Consider the following 18622-nt stretch of genomic DNA (forward strand, 5'->3'; position numbering starts at 1 on the left):
CAAAACTCTTACTGGCTTCAGCAAGAGTAGGATTTTCCCTTTGGTGCGTGAGGCCATTCAAGGACACCCATGCTAGGGCAAACAAAGTAATACAGTAGCCCATTTGTTCAGAAATGAAGCAGAGGAAAATATTCCTCAGCCCCTGAATGAAGCCAGCTTGTATAACTGTTTCACATGTGGTTACTGACGTAATGTATGAGAAATTACCTAGGCATTCCTATGAAAGGGGGCAGACATTAGGGTCATGGTTAATGGCTTTCAGATCCAAGGGCAAGAGTTCAAGTGGGTTTAGTAGGCTACTAATGGCACGTCTTCTGGTTTATGTGGGAGAAAGTAAACGAGGGTGTAAATGAAGATTTAGCAGAACAATTTAGTATGACATCTTATAACTCAGCTGGCATGCTTCTAGGTCATCTTTTCCTCCTCCTGTTAAATTTGGAGCCAAGGTAGTGTAATATATGGCTCATTCATCATCCTGAGATTGCCAAAGGAGAGTAAAATGGTAGGTTTATGCCAGCTGTTTAAAGAAGAGGTTATTTTTATTATTCAGCATGGCGTGCAGAGTTCTTTCTCGCAGAAATGCTCTATGGACATTCTGATATTTAATCATCAAACCTTTGCATTTGACTGGAGGCCAGAGATTTTAATTTTTTTTTAAAAAGTAAATTGATGATAAAATCATTGTATGGTAAATCTTGCCCAGGTTCATTTATTTGTAATAGAAGGTGGTTCTGAGTTATACAAATAACGAAAAGAAGCTTGAACTAGGAAGGCATGCTCTGTCTCATATAGAGCATGCCTTCCTAGTTCATACATACATTTTGTCTGTAATAGACAAAAATGGGGAAAAACTAGCTATGCTGTCACACCCTCACACTCCTTTCCCTTTATAGCCTGTTAATACTAGAGTTCTGCTGTTGCCAGGGTTGATTGAATAAATCACATGATCCTACAATATACTGAGCACTCTTAACTCCCATTGAAGACTATGAGTTGAAGGCACAAGACCTAAAAATTCTGTGAACTAGAACACAAAACACATTATATAGTACACACAAATAGCCAACAGTTCACTGTTTGCAAGTCTGACAAGTACAAGGATTCATCCCAAAGAATATATTTTGCTCTATATATGAACTCTTGAAAATAGATATCTTGCCTAAAAAAAATTCTTAAATTTTGCTGTAAAAGGCAGACCTTGGTTAATCATATTATGTAGATTTCAAGTTGCCTTTCAACTTCCTATATTTCTACTTTTTGTCAGATTGAAGGAGCACAATGGATTTTTTTTTTATCCTAAACTATTTCTAGATTGTGACTTCTATGAGATCCAACGTTGGGGTACTTTCAGTGTAAAATAGCTTGGAAGGGTTACTTTGCAGTGTAATCACACATACATACTGTTACCTCAAGTATCCATTTTTCCTGAAATCGTGGTTCTCCTGTGTCCCAGAGGTGGAACAGGTGCACCATATGCATCTTTAATTGATTTTTCTGTACTGTCCTGAACTGAATTGCATTAGTCTGAAAAGTAACTATGTTAAAATGCCACTTACCAAAACCTCTCATTCTAACAGGCCTACTTCAGAGTCAAACATAAATGTTTACTGCTTTTTGCTCTTGTTTGCCCTCCAGAACCAACAGCTATGGGAGAGTAAAAGGGGTTCCATTCTGCCTCCAGCATCATCAGCAGAATAGCTAACTGAGCTCCCGATGCAGAATGATCGCACCTTGAATTTCAGAGCCAGGATGAGTTTGCGGGAGTTAGGAATTCCAGCTTTTTACTGGCACCCAGATCAGACTTGATATGATTACTAGGGAGAGAATACACATGGAACCCAGTAGTGCCATTTTTACAGTCTCTTTTAGACGTGTAACCAAAGGTTAGAGCTGCGGTTAACAATCATGAAGAGCCAAATTCTGCCCTGCTGTTGAACTCCCATTGATGTCATCTGGAGCCTTGTGCAAAGATTAAGAGCCAGATTGTGCTTGCCTTACTCACTCATGCAGTTCTATCAAAGAATATCATTCACTCCAGTGCAAAGGGCCAGCATGAAGCCTATGCACCATTTAAGTTCCACTTAAGGCAGGTTTGAGAGGCCTTGCTGGTTCTCTGTGTGAGATTAATTTTACCTCAAATGGACAGGCACTGACTGTGTGCTCGCAAAAGGTGGCCTGGTAATGGCCCCTAAAACTCTCCAGAACTTTGCATGGTCAATTTCCTTTTGCATTCTGACTGTTTCCAATACTGTAAAAGTTTAATAAGGCTCCCTGGAGGGTAATGTCTTCGGTACAATTGCTGGAAATCATGCAGTAATATTGCTGGGATATGGGAAATATTACTATATGTGACGGTCCCAAGTTTCCAGTAGATGTGCCACTGAAAAAAGATGAATCACAGCGTCTCCTTTGGAACTCCTCAGGGTGTGATCCAGCAAAAAAATATCCACAGCCTTCCTGGATGTGCAAAGCCCAGAAGGCAATGTACCAGTTTAGCTGGGCGGAGGAAGTCAAACTCCATCTCCACAGAAAGTTATTGAAGTGCTCTGTAAAAGGCAAGGTGGTTGAATGAGCCCAAGAGTTCTGTACTTCCCAAGTCACAGGAACTTGCTTGTGAATCCTGAAGCTCCAGGGCTGGATTAGCTACTCTCAGTGTGCCCTGAAAAACAGACATGACTATGTACTTTACTTTAAGTGTGCACTTAAGTGCTTTGGTAAGTAGGGGAGAATTTAAACATATGCATAACTTTAAGCAGATGCCTAGAGTTATGCACATGCTTACGTGCTTTGCTGAACTGGACTCCATAAAATTAACTCACCTCAGGGAAGGAATCATCTAACTTCTGAGCAGCCCAGGATTCCTAGACAATATTCCATAAATTTTCTTTCCTACCCACTCCTTCCAATTCCCATCCATGTTTATCTGGTTGTGTGACTTTTTAACTCTATTGCTGAGGTAGAGGATAGTCTTCTGTGGCTTTGTAGTAATTGAACAACATTCTGTAGTTACCTAAGGGAAATTATCCCTTGGGATTATGAGCAGTAGCTGTAGCAGCTGGTGTTTTCAGTCCAGTTCCTAGTGGACGAGTGTCCATATCATAAAACCCACACTCTCTGTTTACTTGTCATCTAATCAGAGATGCAAATGTCTTGATGAACGTGGACACTGAACTAATCCCTCACCCCTAAAGGTGACCCTGGCAGGCCAGGGATCGGGCACAATGGTATGATTGTGTTGGGAAGCTTGCACAGCTGCTGCGCACGGTCACACCTGTTCCGTTGTTAAACAAAGGACTGCAGCGTCCAAGGCTGTCCTTGGCCTTTTTCCCAAATGTTAAGATTTTATTTGCAAGGGGGTGGAGGAATTAGAAATACAGTAAGATCCAGGAATTCCCATGACTTTAAAGCAAATCTTCAAATTGTTAACAGGTGAAAAAGCTTTTGTTAAATATGTGACTGTATGCAAGCAATTTTTCTAAAATTACAGTGAGTCAACTAGACAAAAAATTTATAATGCAGGATAAAGGGTGACTACAGTTTCTTCTGGCTTTTTAATAATGTCTTGTCAATGGCTCTGTTCCCACAGAACTATATATTGAAGGCATGACAGAATGCAGGTAGAATTATTTTCTTAGTATAGTTGTAGAAGATGTTCAATTAAAGTAGAGTATTGTTGATACAAGGTATTGACTTCTGCATACCTGACTTTAATTCCTTTCGACATAATGCAGCATGTCTGAAAACACTTTGCCCGCCCTGAGCTGTGAATTAAGCAGCCTACTAGAAACAGACAAGTGAGAGGCCTAATCTGTCACCTACTACATTAGAAAAGTCTGATTTTTGTTACATACAGCAAGGGCTCAATTGTGCTTTAAGGCACAGTCTTGCTTTGGGGGTGGCATGGAGCTGCCCTGACCCTAAGATTCCTTCCTGAGCTCCCCACTGCTCTGGGGAAATAGGGTGGAATGGGTCTGCTACTATTACCTCTTTATGGAGTGCAGCTTACTCCCCTCTGCATGCTGCTGGCCTCATTCAGTGGGCAAGTGCAGAGTAGCATTAGAACTAAGGACCTCTCCTTAATGGGGCTCTGTGTGCCCCCATGTAGGCTCAGTGAGAGCAGCCCTTCAACTTTGGCCTGGCTCTTACGCAGATTATGCAACGGAATAAAGGCTGCTTGCGTCCCTTCACCAATCACTGAACATCTGCAGACAGGCCAAGCACACGCAGGCCCCAGAGTAGGACGGAAGTAGCTTGGAATTGGGCATTTCTGTGGGGATTCGGGTGTGTCTTAGGGTTATTGTCTGGACAGGTCAACATTTTCCACATTTCAAACTTTTATTTGCTGGGTTTTTTTCAGTTAGTTCTGGTCTACAGCACCTCCTTGCAGACATTGGGCCACGCTGGTATAAATGCAGAGTAACTCTGTAAGTGTCACTGAGATCAGAATTTTGCCCAGTGTGGCCCCTTCTAGATAGTTATTTGGTAGAAGTGCTAAAACCAAAATCATCTTCCATTCAGGCCAAACCCTGATGCTGCTGAAATCAGAAATCAGTTTTTCTTATGGGCCAGAAATGTTGATATGGAGAAAAAGTCTCGTTTGATTTTTTTTTTAAAAAGCTCCAGCCACAAATAGGATTTCATGTGTGAACTGGGGACTAAATTCCAACCCTATCTTTCATGATACATCTAAAAAGAAACCTTGAATGGTTTTGGGAAACTTAATCCTAGTTTTCCTGGTACACGCAACAGGAGCTCTTTGTTTCTGAGTCAGGGAGAACTGAGAAATCACAGTTCGGCATTTAGCAATGACTATATCCCTTAGGCAGCTTAAGGCAGAGAGAACATCCTTTTGCTTATCACTTTATCTTTCAGAACTGAAATCACTTCATGAATCCTTCCTCTTTTATTTGCTGGATTTGTTGCAATCTTAGAGATTCTTCTTAAATTGCATTTGGCATTTGGTCTTCAAAGCAGATCAGAGCAGGAAGTTCATAACTGTCTGATTCCCATCTGAACAAATGTCAAACTAATTTATTGCGGGGGGGAAGAATGAAATTATGATGGTCCTTTCCCCCCACCACACCCTTAACCAAAGTACCTAGATATTTTCCTGTTTTGCCACCTCAAAATAAAATACTCAAAGTAGAAGCAGCAAACACACAGCAGTAGATTATGGTAAAGATCAAGCTAGGAGTGTTAGGAATGCTAAGATTCGTGGGAGGATCAGCCACCCCTAGGACAAGGGATGCCGAACAGTAAAACATTTCTAGGGACAGACTTGAGTTACAAGGGGGGTTCCTCTCCCCAGCATCTAGTCATTATAATACAGATGCTCCCCAGGTTACGCAAGACCTGACTTACGCAAATTTGCACTTACGGAAAAAGTTCCATAAACCAGAAATAGGATTTTCGAGTTGTGGAAATTTTTGCATAATGTGCGGGTATAGATTTCCGGCTTACGCAAAATTTGAGTTATGGAAGGCTTTCCGGAACTAAGTCGGGAGGCGTTTGTACAGGTAGTTATATTAGAGTAAAATGTCCAGCTATGAAAAAATGTGTCCCTGTGTTGCAAAAACTAGACTCAGAGGCAGCAAACAATGTGGAAAAATAAAAGCTTGGAGCTTTGGGGCGTGTTCGAAGCCTGTTGAAGTCCATGGGAGTCTTTGCATTGACTTCACTGAGCTTTGGATCAGGCCCTTTTTTGCAGAGGTTTATAAGGGGATGCCTCTAGCAAAAGACAGAAAATAGGGAAGAATTCAAGTAAAACATTCCTGGGATAAAACTGTGCATTTCTTGTTTTCCAAACTGAGATGCTGCAAATAATTCAGTGAAATTCAGCTGTGGTGTGTGGCAAATTGGGGGTAGAGTCCAGCGAAGGGATTCTTGGCTGCAGCAAATAAGCTACACCTATTAGATTAAACAAACTTGCCACATTTTCCAAAAATTATCTGCACGTGGCCCCTGAGGTTATACAGAAAGTTCTGTGTTGCATGAATAAAGCACATGATGAAGATAGAGAGGCAGACCCAGGCAACAGATTCCTTCAAGTTAAAATGACTGGGGCAAAATGAAATCTTTGGACTCCATCATCCCCTCCTAAGGAAATTCCCTCAGAAAGAGCTAAATTGTTCAGAAACCTTTGCAGACCAGATACTTGGCACCATAAGCACCAACTCCATGGATGCTCCGGAGCTCAAGCATCCATGGAAAAAAAGTAGTGGGTGCTCAGCACCCACCAGCCACAACTGTTCCGGGTAGCCACTGATCAGCTGTTTGGCAGCTAGGGGGAGGTGCTTGGGGGAGGGCGGTAAGCAGTGAGCAGGTTGGAGGTCTTGGGGGAGGGGGAGGGAAGAGGCAGAGTAAGAGTGGAGACTCGGGGGAAGGGGCAGAGTGGGCTGGAGCCTTGGGGTGGAGCTTTGTGCTCTGGTGATCCCCAGCTGCATAATGGCCCTTGAGGGATAAGTCTTGTTACCAGCCAGTGTAAGTTGCAGCAGCCCTGAGGCTGCTTTAACTTTTGTCAAGCTCTTGGTGACTCCAGGGCTGAGGGAAAACAAAGCTCTGAGAAACTGTCCCTATGACTTTGATGGGTCTCAGCTTGTCTGGCTGTTAGCACATTTTGATATCCTTGGAGGAAGGGTGTGATGTAAGTACAGAAGATTGCTGTTATATTAGTTATTGAAAAACTGCAGCACCTCCACACTAATGCAGTTTTATAAAAATTGGAATAATGTTTTTCCAGCATTGCATTCACAATAGCTATATTGATCTGATCGTGTTATTAACAAATAGTCTACACTGCTCTGAACTACATGTTAGAAACAGCTACTGTAGGCTCCTTTGGATCCACAGGTTCAGCAGTGAGGAAGAATGGCCTTGTAGTTAAGGCATTAGCCTTATACCTGGGATATTAAGGTTCAGTTCCTAGTTTTGCCATAGACTTCCTATGTGACGGCAAATCACTGGATCTCCTTGAGCCTCAGTTCCCCATCTGTAAAATGAGGATAATATTATCCTATCTTAGGAGTGTTGCGAGGATAACCATTTGGGAGACATTTCAGTGATTCAGGGGCAGGGTGTGTCATATAAATACCTGAATAGATACAAGGTTCTTTTTAAAAAAAAAACTGAATCAAACAGAAGATCCTAGTATTCAGTCTTGAGAAATTGAAATGGCATGAGAAGTCCAGAGCCAAGATTTTCAAAAGCTGCTAAGTCCCATTTTCAAAAGTGACATAGGCACTTAGGCTCTTAAATATCACTGAAAGTCAAAGGATTCCTTCTTTCCTCTCTTTTGAAAATGGGACTTCGGGGCTTTGGAAAATCCTCTCCCTGTTCTTCTCATGTCATTTCAGTTTCTGAGGTGCCTTTGAAAATTTTAAGCCCCCTTAAGAGGCTCTCTTTGGCCTCAGAAATGCCAGTGAAACATATGAATACATATGCTAGACCCTGTGCATGCCCATTCAATTCTCTGCTGTAGAGAGGAGACCAAGGGGCTTTTCCAACAAACAGCAGACACAGAAAGCAGGTCCTACGTGCTCAGTACATTGAACTGAACAGAAATATGTCAGTGAGCTAATCCCTACCGTACACTGGGACACCTCCATGGAAAAAGTGTTCAGGCCTATGGAAAATCTTTGAACAGTGACATTTGCCTGCTCCAGCGCTCTTGCTTTGCATGGCTGAAGATGCATTTGTGCACAGAAACTGAAGCATTATGTCATCTTTATCAGGCACATGGTGTGGAAAGGATCAAGAATAACTTAGGCAGCAAATGGTACAAACCTCTTGCTGAGTGATGTTCATGTAAACTCTGCAGAGCTTAAGAATAGCATTCAATTACCTCCAGTGAAATCATTTCTTCATTAAACTTCTCTGTTTAATTTTCATGTTTAATTCTTATTGCAGGGCTGAAGGCAAGACTTGGTCTCCTAATATTCTAGAAGATGGAAAAGCACAAGCTTACCGGATCAACACAGAGTCAGAATCACAGGTATGGGAGCAATTATTAACTATCTTCTAGCCTTGTGAAAAACACTCATGCTCTCATGTCCCCAAAGAATGCCCCTTGCCATTTAATAGTAACATGTTTTATTGTCAGCCAGTTTTCTATGTAACATGTTTTTCTAACTTGTTTCATATCGTCTTGCTTTGTGGGATTCACTCCACTTTGTTATCTGGTCTGTCGTATCATAGACTGTGGTGCATCTTGGCCTGTGTCAGTGTCTTTGTCCTCTTTTCTTTTCTCTATTTCCCTTCTTCTCTGTCTTGCTTTTTCTATTTTGTATTTTATCTCTTTTCCCTTAATTTTCAGTCTCTTCTTCCTCTGCTCCAGAATCTGCCCCCCACTATTACATTTCTTTAGTCTAACTTCTCATCAGTGTCCTTATTCCCCTCCCCGTCTGCCCACTTACCCACATGTTGAAGCACCCACATCCCCTTACACGAAGATACCTAATAGCTAGGGAACAAACCCCACAACTAAAGATCAGTGTGAAGGATCTACTATGTTGAGCAGTAGCAGCAGAGGCACTGGAACTGTCTGCCTGCAGACTTAGGAAGACAACACTGTGTGGGTTCACATTAGGTTACCGTTTGGAAGGTTATGTTTGCTACAAAACGGTAGGTTGCTATATTCTGCAGAAGCTGGTGGCATGAAAAGTTCTACTTGCTATACTCATGCTTGTTCATGCTGTTACTCTGTTAAGGTGATTGCTGCAACAATTTTGTTTTAGAAATTTCTTTAAGATCTTTTACCTTTCCTCAACATTTACAAAGAATCCAAAGATGAACACCATGTGTCCATGCCACTGGCATATCTCTGGCAACACAGTTTCAGTACTAGCTGCAAGCATCTGATCATGGATTTTCCCTTAACTGTGCCTGGTCCCGTATGAAGTCCACTCCAAGCCCACGTCCACACTACAGGTTAAAATCGGTGGTTTCAAAATCGATTTTATAAAGCAGGGTTTATAAAATCGATTTTGTGCGTTCACACTACGGCGACTTACATCGATCTTGGGCGTCCATGTTCCCTGGCGTCCATCGAAACCCGGAGCGTTGCACTCTGGGCACCTATCCCACAGTTCCTGCAGGGGTCCCTGCCCATTGGAATTATGGGTTACTACCCTAGTGCATGATGGGGCCAAAATCCCCGTCGTGGGTGGTTCTGGGTACAGCCTCACCCCCTCCCTTCCTGAAAGCGGCAGACAGTCACTTCGCGCATTTTTTACTGGCTGCAGTGAGAAAACGCCATTTTGCAGCAAGCATGGATCCTGGTCAGCTCTTATCCTTGATCGCGGATGCTGTAAACAGTTCACGCATTCTCGTGCTATCCATGCTGAACCATGAGACAGAAATGCAAGAGAGAATGCTTCAGTGCGGGGACGACAGTGATGAGGACTTGGAGAACGAGTTTTCCGACACTGCGGGCCCCTGCGCTTTGGAGCTCCTGATGGTTGTGGGGGAGGTTCTGCCCGTTCCTCGTTGATTTTGGGCACGGGAAACAAGCACTGACTGGTGGGACCGCATAGTCCTGCAGGTGTGGGACGATTCGCAGTGGCTGTGGAACTTTCGCATGCGTAAGAGCACTTTCTTTGAGCTTTGTGACTTGCTTTCCCCTGTCCTGAAACGCCATAATACCAGGATGAGACCAGCCCTCACAGTGGAGAAGCGAGTGGCAATAGCCATCTGGAAGCTTGCAACGCCAGACAGCTACCGGTCAGTCGGTAATCAATTTGGAGTGGGCAAATCTACTGTGGGGGCTGCTGTGCTGGAAGTAGCCAAAGCAATCATTAAGCTGCTGCTACGAAAGGTTGTGACTCTGGGAAACGTGCAGGTCATAGTGGATGGCTTTGCTGCAATGGGATTCCCTAACTGTGGAGGGGCCATAGATGGAACCCATATCCCTATCTTGGCACCGGAGCACCAGGGCACCCAGTACATAAACCACAAGGGGTACTTTTCGATGGTGCTGCAAGCCCTGGTGGATCACAAGGGACGTTTCACCATCATCCACGTGGGATGGCCAGGAAGGGTTCATGACGCTTGTGTCTTCAGGAGCACTACTCTGTTTAAATGGCTGCAGCAAGGGACTTACTTCCCGGACCAGAGAATAACAGTTGGAGATGTTGAAATGCCTATAGTTATCCTGGGGGACCCAGCCTACCCCTTGATGCCTTGGCTAATGAAGCCATACACAGGCAGCCTGGACAGTGGTCAGGAGTTGTTTAATTACAGGCTGAGCAAGTGCAGAATGGTCATAGAATGTGCATTTGGCAGATTGAAAGGACGCTGGAGAACGCTACTTACTCGCTCGGATCTCAGCCAAACCAATATCCCCTTTGTTATTGTTGCTTGCTGTGTGCTCCACAATCTCTGTGAGAGTAAGGGGGAGACCTTTATAGCGGGGTGGGAGGCTGAGGCAAACCACCTGGCCGCTGACTATGCGCAGCCAGACACCAGGGCAATTAGAAGATCACACCAGGATGCTGTGCATATCAGAGAAGCCCTGAAAAGTAGCTTCCTCGTGGGCCAGGGTACAGTTTGAATGCAGAGTTTCTTTTCCATTGATTACCACCCTCCCCATGTATTCAGTCCTGCTGCTGCAAGCTAGCTTCCCTGCACCCTTCCAGAACTGCTTGCTTACGGAAAGTAAAGTTGCTGTCTGTAGAAAACATTGAATTCTTTATTAGAAAACAGTCCCTGTAAGCAACGCACCCTCCCTCTTGCATTTACAAGCCTGCGAATAGAATTACATAAGTTGGGTTTTTTGGGGGGGAGAATAGTAAAGGGTTAGGGTTAGGGAGGGAGGGAGGAAGGGAACACAAAGGTAGTTAAGGGAGCCCAGAAGTGTCATCATGGACCAGGGAACGGTGTGACTGCTATGTTTATTTCCCTTTTATTACCCACCTCCCCATGTCTTGACTCCTGCTGCTGCAAGTAAGCTTCCCTGCACCCTTCCATAACTGATTGCTTATTGAAAATAAAGTTACTATTATATGCTTAAAAAATTGTGTTCATTATTAAAAGTCAGTCCCTTTAAGCAACCAACCCTCATGCTTGCTTTATCAAGCCTCTGAATGAAATTTCATACCTCGGGGTTTTCCGGGGAAGGGAGGGAGGGAGAGAGGTAAGAAAAAGGCGCATCAGAGAAGCCCTGAAAACAAGATTTATCATGGTCCATGGTACGGTGTGACTGCTGTGTTTATTTCCCCTTTATTACCCATCTCCCCATGTGTTAACTCCTGATGCTGCAAGCTAGCTTCCCTGCAGCCTTCCAGAACTGCTTGCTTACTATCATTAACAACCCACCCTCACACTGCCTTTGAATAGCATGTACTGAGAGTCAAAAAAATGAAAAGGTACCACGGGAGAGGTTTGGGAGGAGTACAGGAGGGAAGAAACATGACATAAAGGGCATTTCAATGTAATGACAGCCTTCTGATTGGACTGTCCACGGGGGTGGAGTGGGCAGTTGCAGAAAGCCTTCCCCCACGCGTTCTTACACGCCTGGTTCTGGAAGGAGTGGGACACGGTGAATACTGAGGGAGGTTATACACGGGCTGCAGTGGCACTCTGGACCCCGCAGCTCTTCCAGCATACTGCGAAGGATGTCAGTCTGATCACGAAGAAGCTCCAGCGTTGCTGCCCGCCAATGCTGATCTTCCTCCCGCCACAAATCATTTTTAGCGTCCCTCCTGTCTTCACGTTGACTGGCAGCCTCCCTGTACTTTGCGACCAAATGTTTCCAGTCCCCCTGATGAGCTCTCTCAGTACGGGTTACCGCCATTATTTCTGTGAACATCTCCTCCCGCGTCCTCTTCTTCCGTAGCCTCCTTATCTGACCTCCCCGTCGGACAGGAGAAGGGAGGCTGGAGAAATGTGCAGCTGTGTGGGGGGTGGGGGGGAAAGAGTGATAGAAGAATCATAAGAGACACATTTCACAGAACAATGGTTATACTCTTTCACAGTGAACTGCGCTATTCACCGTACCTAGCGCATGTAACTGTACTACAAGGTCGCCTTAGGATTCTTTTAATACTTATTGCTTGCGGCTGTGGACTGAGATATCAGCTCAGACGCAGTTCAGGGGAGTACACAAACCGTGTCTGGAGAAAATGGTAAGTGAAATGGCAGTGAACCATGCAATGGCTTTTATTAACCTGCACTCCCTGCTATTATCAGGTAGCTTGCACGCTTTGGAGGCAAAGTGCTTAAAGGAATAACACTGGATTCTTTTCTTAAGCCATGAAAAAGGTTCAGCAGAGGGCAATAGTGAATGCCCCCCCCCCCAATCTGCATCTCTGCTGTACTGGGAGGTAGGTTTAACACCTTCCACCTCACCCCTTCCCCCCTCTGCCATGGCAATTACTAGCGATGATTCATGCTGCCAAGTGCTTGGAGACACCGCCCTATGGGAATGTTTAGCATTCTACCATCCCCCACAGGGCTAAATGTTAGTTAAGATTTTCATTTACTGGAGCAATACAGCAGAAACGAAAGAATGGTCATCTCTGTTCCCTTACTAAAGTACATTAATTTCTAACAGGTGATCATGAACGATATCACTCTCCTGAGGATAACAGAAAGAGAAAAAGAAATTATGCTTCTTGAATGCCAGCAGTCCCCGGGCCCATTCGCTGCTAGGCTTTGTCATGCAATGATACCTGATTACGTGCTCCAGGCATGGCGTGGTAAAGTTTCGTTTCATGGTGGACGGAACAAGGCAGCCCTGCCCAGAAACCTTCTGCAAAGGCTTTTGGGGTTCCTCCAGGAGTGCTTCATAGAGATGTCCCTGGAGGATTTTCGCTCCATCCCCAGACTTGTTAACAGACTGTTCCAGTAACTCTAATTCCAGCTACTGCATGCAAGCACTCATGGCAAATCACTCAGTAAAAAACGCTTGCTTTCCAGCTATGCTTTTAATTAAAAAAAGTGCACTCACCAGAGGACGCTTCCACAGCTTCATTTTCTGGGCTACTGGCTTGAGCGGGCTGCCAGGGTACTTCTGTCAGGGTTAGGAAAAGATCTTGGCTGTTAGGGGAAATTGAATGCTCTGTGCTCTCTGCTGTCTCGTCCTCCTCCTTTTCCTCATCCACATCTTCGACGTCCTCTAAGTCTTCAGCAGTGGCAGAGATCACTACCCCCACCTCTGAATCCACAGACAAGGGGGGTTGTCGTTGCGCAGTTCCCTAATATTGCGTTAAGCTCCTCATAGAAGCGGCATGTTTTGGGGCCAGATCCTGACCTGCCCTTTGCTGCTTTGGTCTTCTGGTACGCCTATCTGAGCTCCTTCACTTTAACACTGCATTGCAACGAGTCTCTGCTATGTCCTCTCTGCCGCATGGCATTAGAAATCTTTTCAAAGGTTTTCTCATTTCGTCTACTGGACCGCAGTTCTGAAAGTACTGACTCTTCTCCCCATACAGCTATCAGATCCAATAACTCCTGTGTGTTCCATGCTGGAGCTCTTTTCCTATTCTCAGGAGATTGCATTGTTATCTCTGCTGCTGAGAGCTCCACGCTGGGCAGACAGGAAATGAAATTTAAAAGTTCCCGGGGCTTTTCCTGTGTACTTGGCCATCAGTAGAGTTCCTTTACCTGTGCAGAGCGGCCACTGGTGCACTGTGGGATACCTCCCGGAGGCCTTTAACTTCGATTTCCGTCCACACTAGCTTAAAATTGATTTAAAAAAATCGATATTAGGGTTACACCTCTCGTTTAGCTGGAGTACAGAAATCGATTTTAGGGCCCCTTAAAATCGATTTTCTGTACCCTGTAGTGTGGACGGTTACAGCTCTAGTCTGGACCTGGCCCAAGATGGATGTCAGAATTAAAAAAATGTGGGGAACATGAGAAAACAGCAGACTTTTCTTCAGGGAAGAATGAGGAAGTGGCATTAAGATTGACAGCAGAGAGGTCAACAAATGGTGAACTCAGCTAACAAGAGACTCGAATAGGATTTTAGGAAAACATTGGCTAGCTCTAAAGAAACAGTGTGTAGGTTTCTACCGTGGAGGTTGTGTCACATTGACACCATTTATTCTATAGTTATTGAAGATATAGGGTGATCTATATGCTTTGGCTTTGTATTCTGTCTTTACTGGCTTAATTAATCAATTAGGGCAATATATTTCAACAGATATTTTGGATAGACTTTGATATGACCAAAACTTTGCATACAGTGTTAAATTAAGAACAAATGTTCTGCATTTTGACTGCGAGATACAACATTTCTGAGGTTTAAAGCAGATTGGATTTGATCTTTCTATTAATGTACATTACATATGGTACTTTTTAAATAATGGCAAAGTTACATAAAATGTAGTTAGTGGGGCTTTTAATCTATTATAGAACCATGTTTTTATGAACCAAAATGTACCCCAAATATGTCTAAACTAGAAATCTCTAACGTAGTCAGAAAGTACATAGACACATTTACAGCAGGATAACGTGTAGAAATATCTGATGAAGGCAGATGAATTCTCACTTCGACCCTCTGTTTCCAACATGTCCTTGGACTAAATTCTCCCCTTTTTCAAGACAATAGGCCATTTCTTGTGCTTTAACTGTCCCACAGAATTAATATTTGACTTTATCGCCATAGTCTCTGGACACACTTAGTACCACCCAGCGGTTCTGTGTAGCACTCGTTGTGGTAGGGACTGTACAAATGTGTTGATAGACACTGTCCCTATCCCAAAGAGCCTACTGTCTCAGAACTGCACTGACTTCTTATGTGCCAAGAAATGTAGGCATGCACTCACTCACGCTCAGGTGGGGCAGGCTATGTTTTTTGTCCTGTCTTTGTACAGTGCCTGGCAGAGTGGGATTTTGGTCCATAACTGGGATTTCCAAGCACAACAGTACCACTAATAATGATAGTAATTGGAACGGAGCCCTTAGGGGATGCAAGTGGTTGTCTTAATCTTCAAACTTCCTATGATGTACTGTTCTACTGCTAGCATGTCAGGAGTGGCCATGGATACCTATGGACACTACAGCTGCAGGAGGCCCCCAGTTCCCACTGAGGCTGGGATTATATTGATTGCAGGAATACTTTTGATGTTCACTGGGGAAGGGGCCCATGTGCCAGAAGGCTATCCCTGTGTAATGTTAAACCAAACCCTTTAGCGGAGGGTCTTTATTGAAGTGCAAAAAGAAAAGACCCATTGTAAAGTAATAGTTAGCTTCAGAATGAGTAACCTCATGTGCACCTGGGAAAAAGCAATCTGCCTTTAAACCCAAGAATAAATAGATCTTCATGCAAGCTCGCTCATGAATCACAAAAAGAGATTGAAGACTGTCCTTGAAAAGATCTTGGAGGTTTGTGCTTTCCAGTAATGTGGAGCACATGTATTTCCTTCCTCCAAGGTTTTACTCTGTTAGCTTTTAGATTGTCTTGTTAGAACAAAGATAGCTTGGAAGTCTTTGACTGTTCACTGTTTTAATGATTGCCAAACAAAGAAGGATTTAAAGAATAAAATGGAAATTTAAAAAAAAAATAGGAATTTGCTGTAAGGACTTTTTATCTACCACGGTGTTTTTAATGCATCTTCCCCCACAACGTCTAAACATACCCAAAATGATAAAAGCAGGCTGTCTACCTGATTTCTCCCCTTTGCACTGTGGCATGCAAAGAAGTGTGTGTTTGTTTATTGTTATGCCAAGGTCACTTCGTCTGGAAGGTGGCAAGATTCAAAATCATTCTAATCTCTTGCAGGCAGGAGTTCAAAAACTGTGGGCCAGCCAATGAGACAGCTCTCACAAGTCTCCTTCTTGTAGTTGATAATTCCATCATTTCACAATAGCTCCATTGCCAAGGAAGTTCCTGGTCACAAAGAGAGAGAGAGGTGGTCCCTGATATAACCAGGACTCCACTGACAGCTTTGGAGACAGCTTTGGAGACTAATCCCAGAACCTTTAATTTGATACGCTAGTCGCTGGGAAACTAATGCTGTCAGAATTGTAGAACTCAGAATTTGAAATGGCTCATTGGATCGTCTTGTCAATGAAGGACTGTTGCCTACAGTCTATTTGCTAGTGCTTTGTGAAGTCTGGTTGCAGTCATCTCAAACCATAGAGCTTCAATTCTGCAGCCTAACGGATATCATCATTAGGAACTTTTCCTGATATCCCACTAAAACAGACCTTTAACAAATAATAATTAGGGTTTACAAACACCGAGAACACAGATAAAACTAAAAACATGAGATTCAACACACAACAAGAAACACCAGTAATACTTTCTGGGACTGGCATATAAGAGATCTGATATCTTGGCAACATTGTAAGTATGACAGGTGGAACAGAAGAAGATCTTAAAGCAGGAATAGCAAAAGCCGGACATCCCTTTGTAATTCTAAAGCTGATCTAGAGAACCAGAAATCTTGCCCTCCCAACTAAAGTTTGAATATTTAACACCATTGCTGTGTCAGTCTTACTGTATGGAGCTGAAACTTGAAGATGTCTTATGACCTTACTGTCTAAACTGTTTTCATAAACAGCTGCCTTAGACAAATCCTCACTATCAGATGACCAGGAAAAAATCACAGAGGACTAGGGGAGAGATGGCTCAGTGATTTGAGCATTGGCCGACTAAACCCAGGGTTGTGAGTTCAATCCTTGAGGGGGCCGTTTAGGCATCTGAGGCATAAAATTTAAAAAATAGTTGGGGATTGGTTCTGCTTTGAGCAAGGAGTTGGACTAGATGACTTCCTGAGATCCCTTCCAACCCTGATATTCTGTGACTCTGTAACTGTGGGAAAGGACCAAACAGAAACCAGTAGGAGAGGGAGTTACAAAATAAAAATGGAGATGGCCAGACATGCATGGAGGAAATGCCAGATTAACACAACAAGACAAGCATTGGAATAGAACCCATAGGATAACATGGAAATGCAGAATTGAAAGCTATCAAAATGCCAGGGAAGGAAGCTAAGACTGTGGCAGGAGATCAGCAAGATGGAATGCAGTGGTGAAGGCTCTCCATGTCAGAGGAGGGCAAACTTTTTGGCCTGAGGGCCACATCAAGTTTCCAAAATTGTATGGAGGGCTGGTTAGCGGAGGCTGTGCCTCCCCAAACATCCAGGCATGGCCCAGCCCCCACCCCCTATTCGACCTCTCCTGCTTCTCACTCCTTGACAGCCCCTGCAGGACTTCTGCCCCATCCAACCCCCCTCCCGATTGCTGTCCCCTGATGACCCCCCTGGGACCCCTGCCCCATCCATCCCTTCCTGTCCCCTGACTGCCCCCAGACCCGCCGCCCGTTACTGCCCCCCACTGGCCCATCCAACCCCTCCTCTCATTCCTGACTGCCCCCCCCCAGACCTGTGCCCCATCCAACCACCCCTTCTTCCTGACCGCCCCCGGAACCCCTGCCCTGTCCACCCCCGCTGCCCCATCCAGCCCCCTCTCTCCTACCTGACTGCCCCATGCTGCCCCATCCAACCCCCCTCGTTCCTTCCTGACTGCCTCCATGGGACCGCTGTCCCCATTCAACCCCCCTGTTCCCCACCCTCTGACCACCCCCACCCCTATCCACACCCCCACTTCATGACCACCACCCCAAACTCCCCTGCTCTCTATCCAACTCCTCCTGCTCCCTTACCGTGCTGCCTGAAGCACCGGTGGTTGGTGGCACTACAGCCACGCCACCCAGATCACCAGGACAGGCAGCCGCGGCGCCCGGCTGGAGCCAGCCACGCCACCGCGCAGCACAGAGCACTGGGTCAGGCAGCGTGGCAAGAGCTCTCAGCCCCACCGCCCAGAACATTGCGCCAGCTGTGCAGTGAGCTGAGGCTGCAGGGGAGGGAGAGCAGCGGGGGAGAGGCTGGGTGCTAGCCTTCTAGGGCAGGAGCTCAGGGGCAGGGCAGGAGGGTCCTGCGGGCTGGATGTGGCCAATGGACTGTAGTTTGCCTATGGAATAGAGAGGCCGGAGAGAGAGAGAGTGTTTACAAAGAAGGGTTCAGATTACAACCACAGATCCATATGTTATTGATGTTCATATCTGGATCTGAATTGAGTGGCTGGCTCAATCTCTATGGTGAACCAAGAAAAAACATCCTGAAACTTGGGGAAAGTTCAGAGCCAAATCCAAACCTCAGGTCCTTATTATTTGTTCTGTGGTAACTCCAAGAGGCCCCCAACACCATTGTTATCTTAAAATCAAGACTGGATGCCTTTCAGGAAGATATGCTATGGTCAGACAAGTTATTGGGCTCAAAACAGGGGTAACTGGTTGACATTTAATGGCCTGCGATATGCAGGAGTCAGGTTCATTGAATAGTCCCTTCTTTCCTTAAACTCTGTGAATCGTGCTAGATAGTAAACAAATGTATAGCAAAGAGATGGGACTGACCCTGAAGAAGTTACAGTCATACAATGCTTGTGCTATCCAAATACTAGTAATGTTGTTATTTGAAGTATTAATTTTCTGTAGCTGAAAGAAGCCTTCACTATTTAAAATTTGAATCTCTTGGTTTGTTCTGCAGTGTCGCCGTCTGTTCTATTCACTCCCTTTTAAATGTAACTATACATGTAACCACTGTCTGATTCTCTAGCAGACAATGAAAGTAGGGAATGCCAGTGGAGGAACTAGATTAGTATCTGAAAAGTCCACTGA

General features: G+C 44.6%; 1 protein-coding gene across 2 annotated transcripts in view; it reads left to right on the plus strand.

Annotated features, from left to right (window-relative positions):
- PDLIM4 (PDZ and LIM domain 4) overlaps positions 1 to 18622 on the plus strand; it is a 95987-nt gene that overhangs the window by 33371 nt on the left and 43994 nt on the right. For both annotated transcript variants that reach the window (XM_030573862.1, XM_030573863.1), the window contains one exon: positions 7906 to 7990. In XM_030573862.1, the coding sequence (XP_030429722.1) occupies positions 7906 to 7990 (85 nt within the window). The remainder of the gene's footprint in view (positions 1 to 7905; positions 7991 to 18622) is intronic.

The sequence above is a fragment of the Gopherus evgoodei genome, chromosome 8 (genome assembly GCF_007399415.2).
Source record: "Gopherus evgoodei ecotype Sinaloan lineage chromosome 8, rGopEvg1_v1.p, whole genome shotgun sequence".
Taxonomy (NCBI): Eukaryota; Metazoa; Chordata; order Testudines; family Testudinidae; genus Gopherus; species Gopherus evgoodei.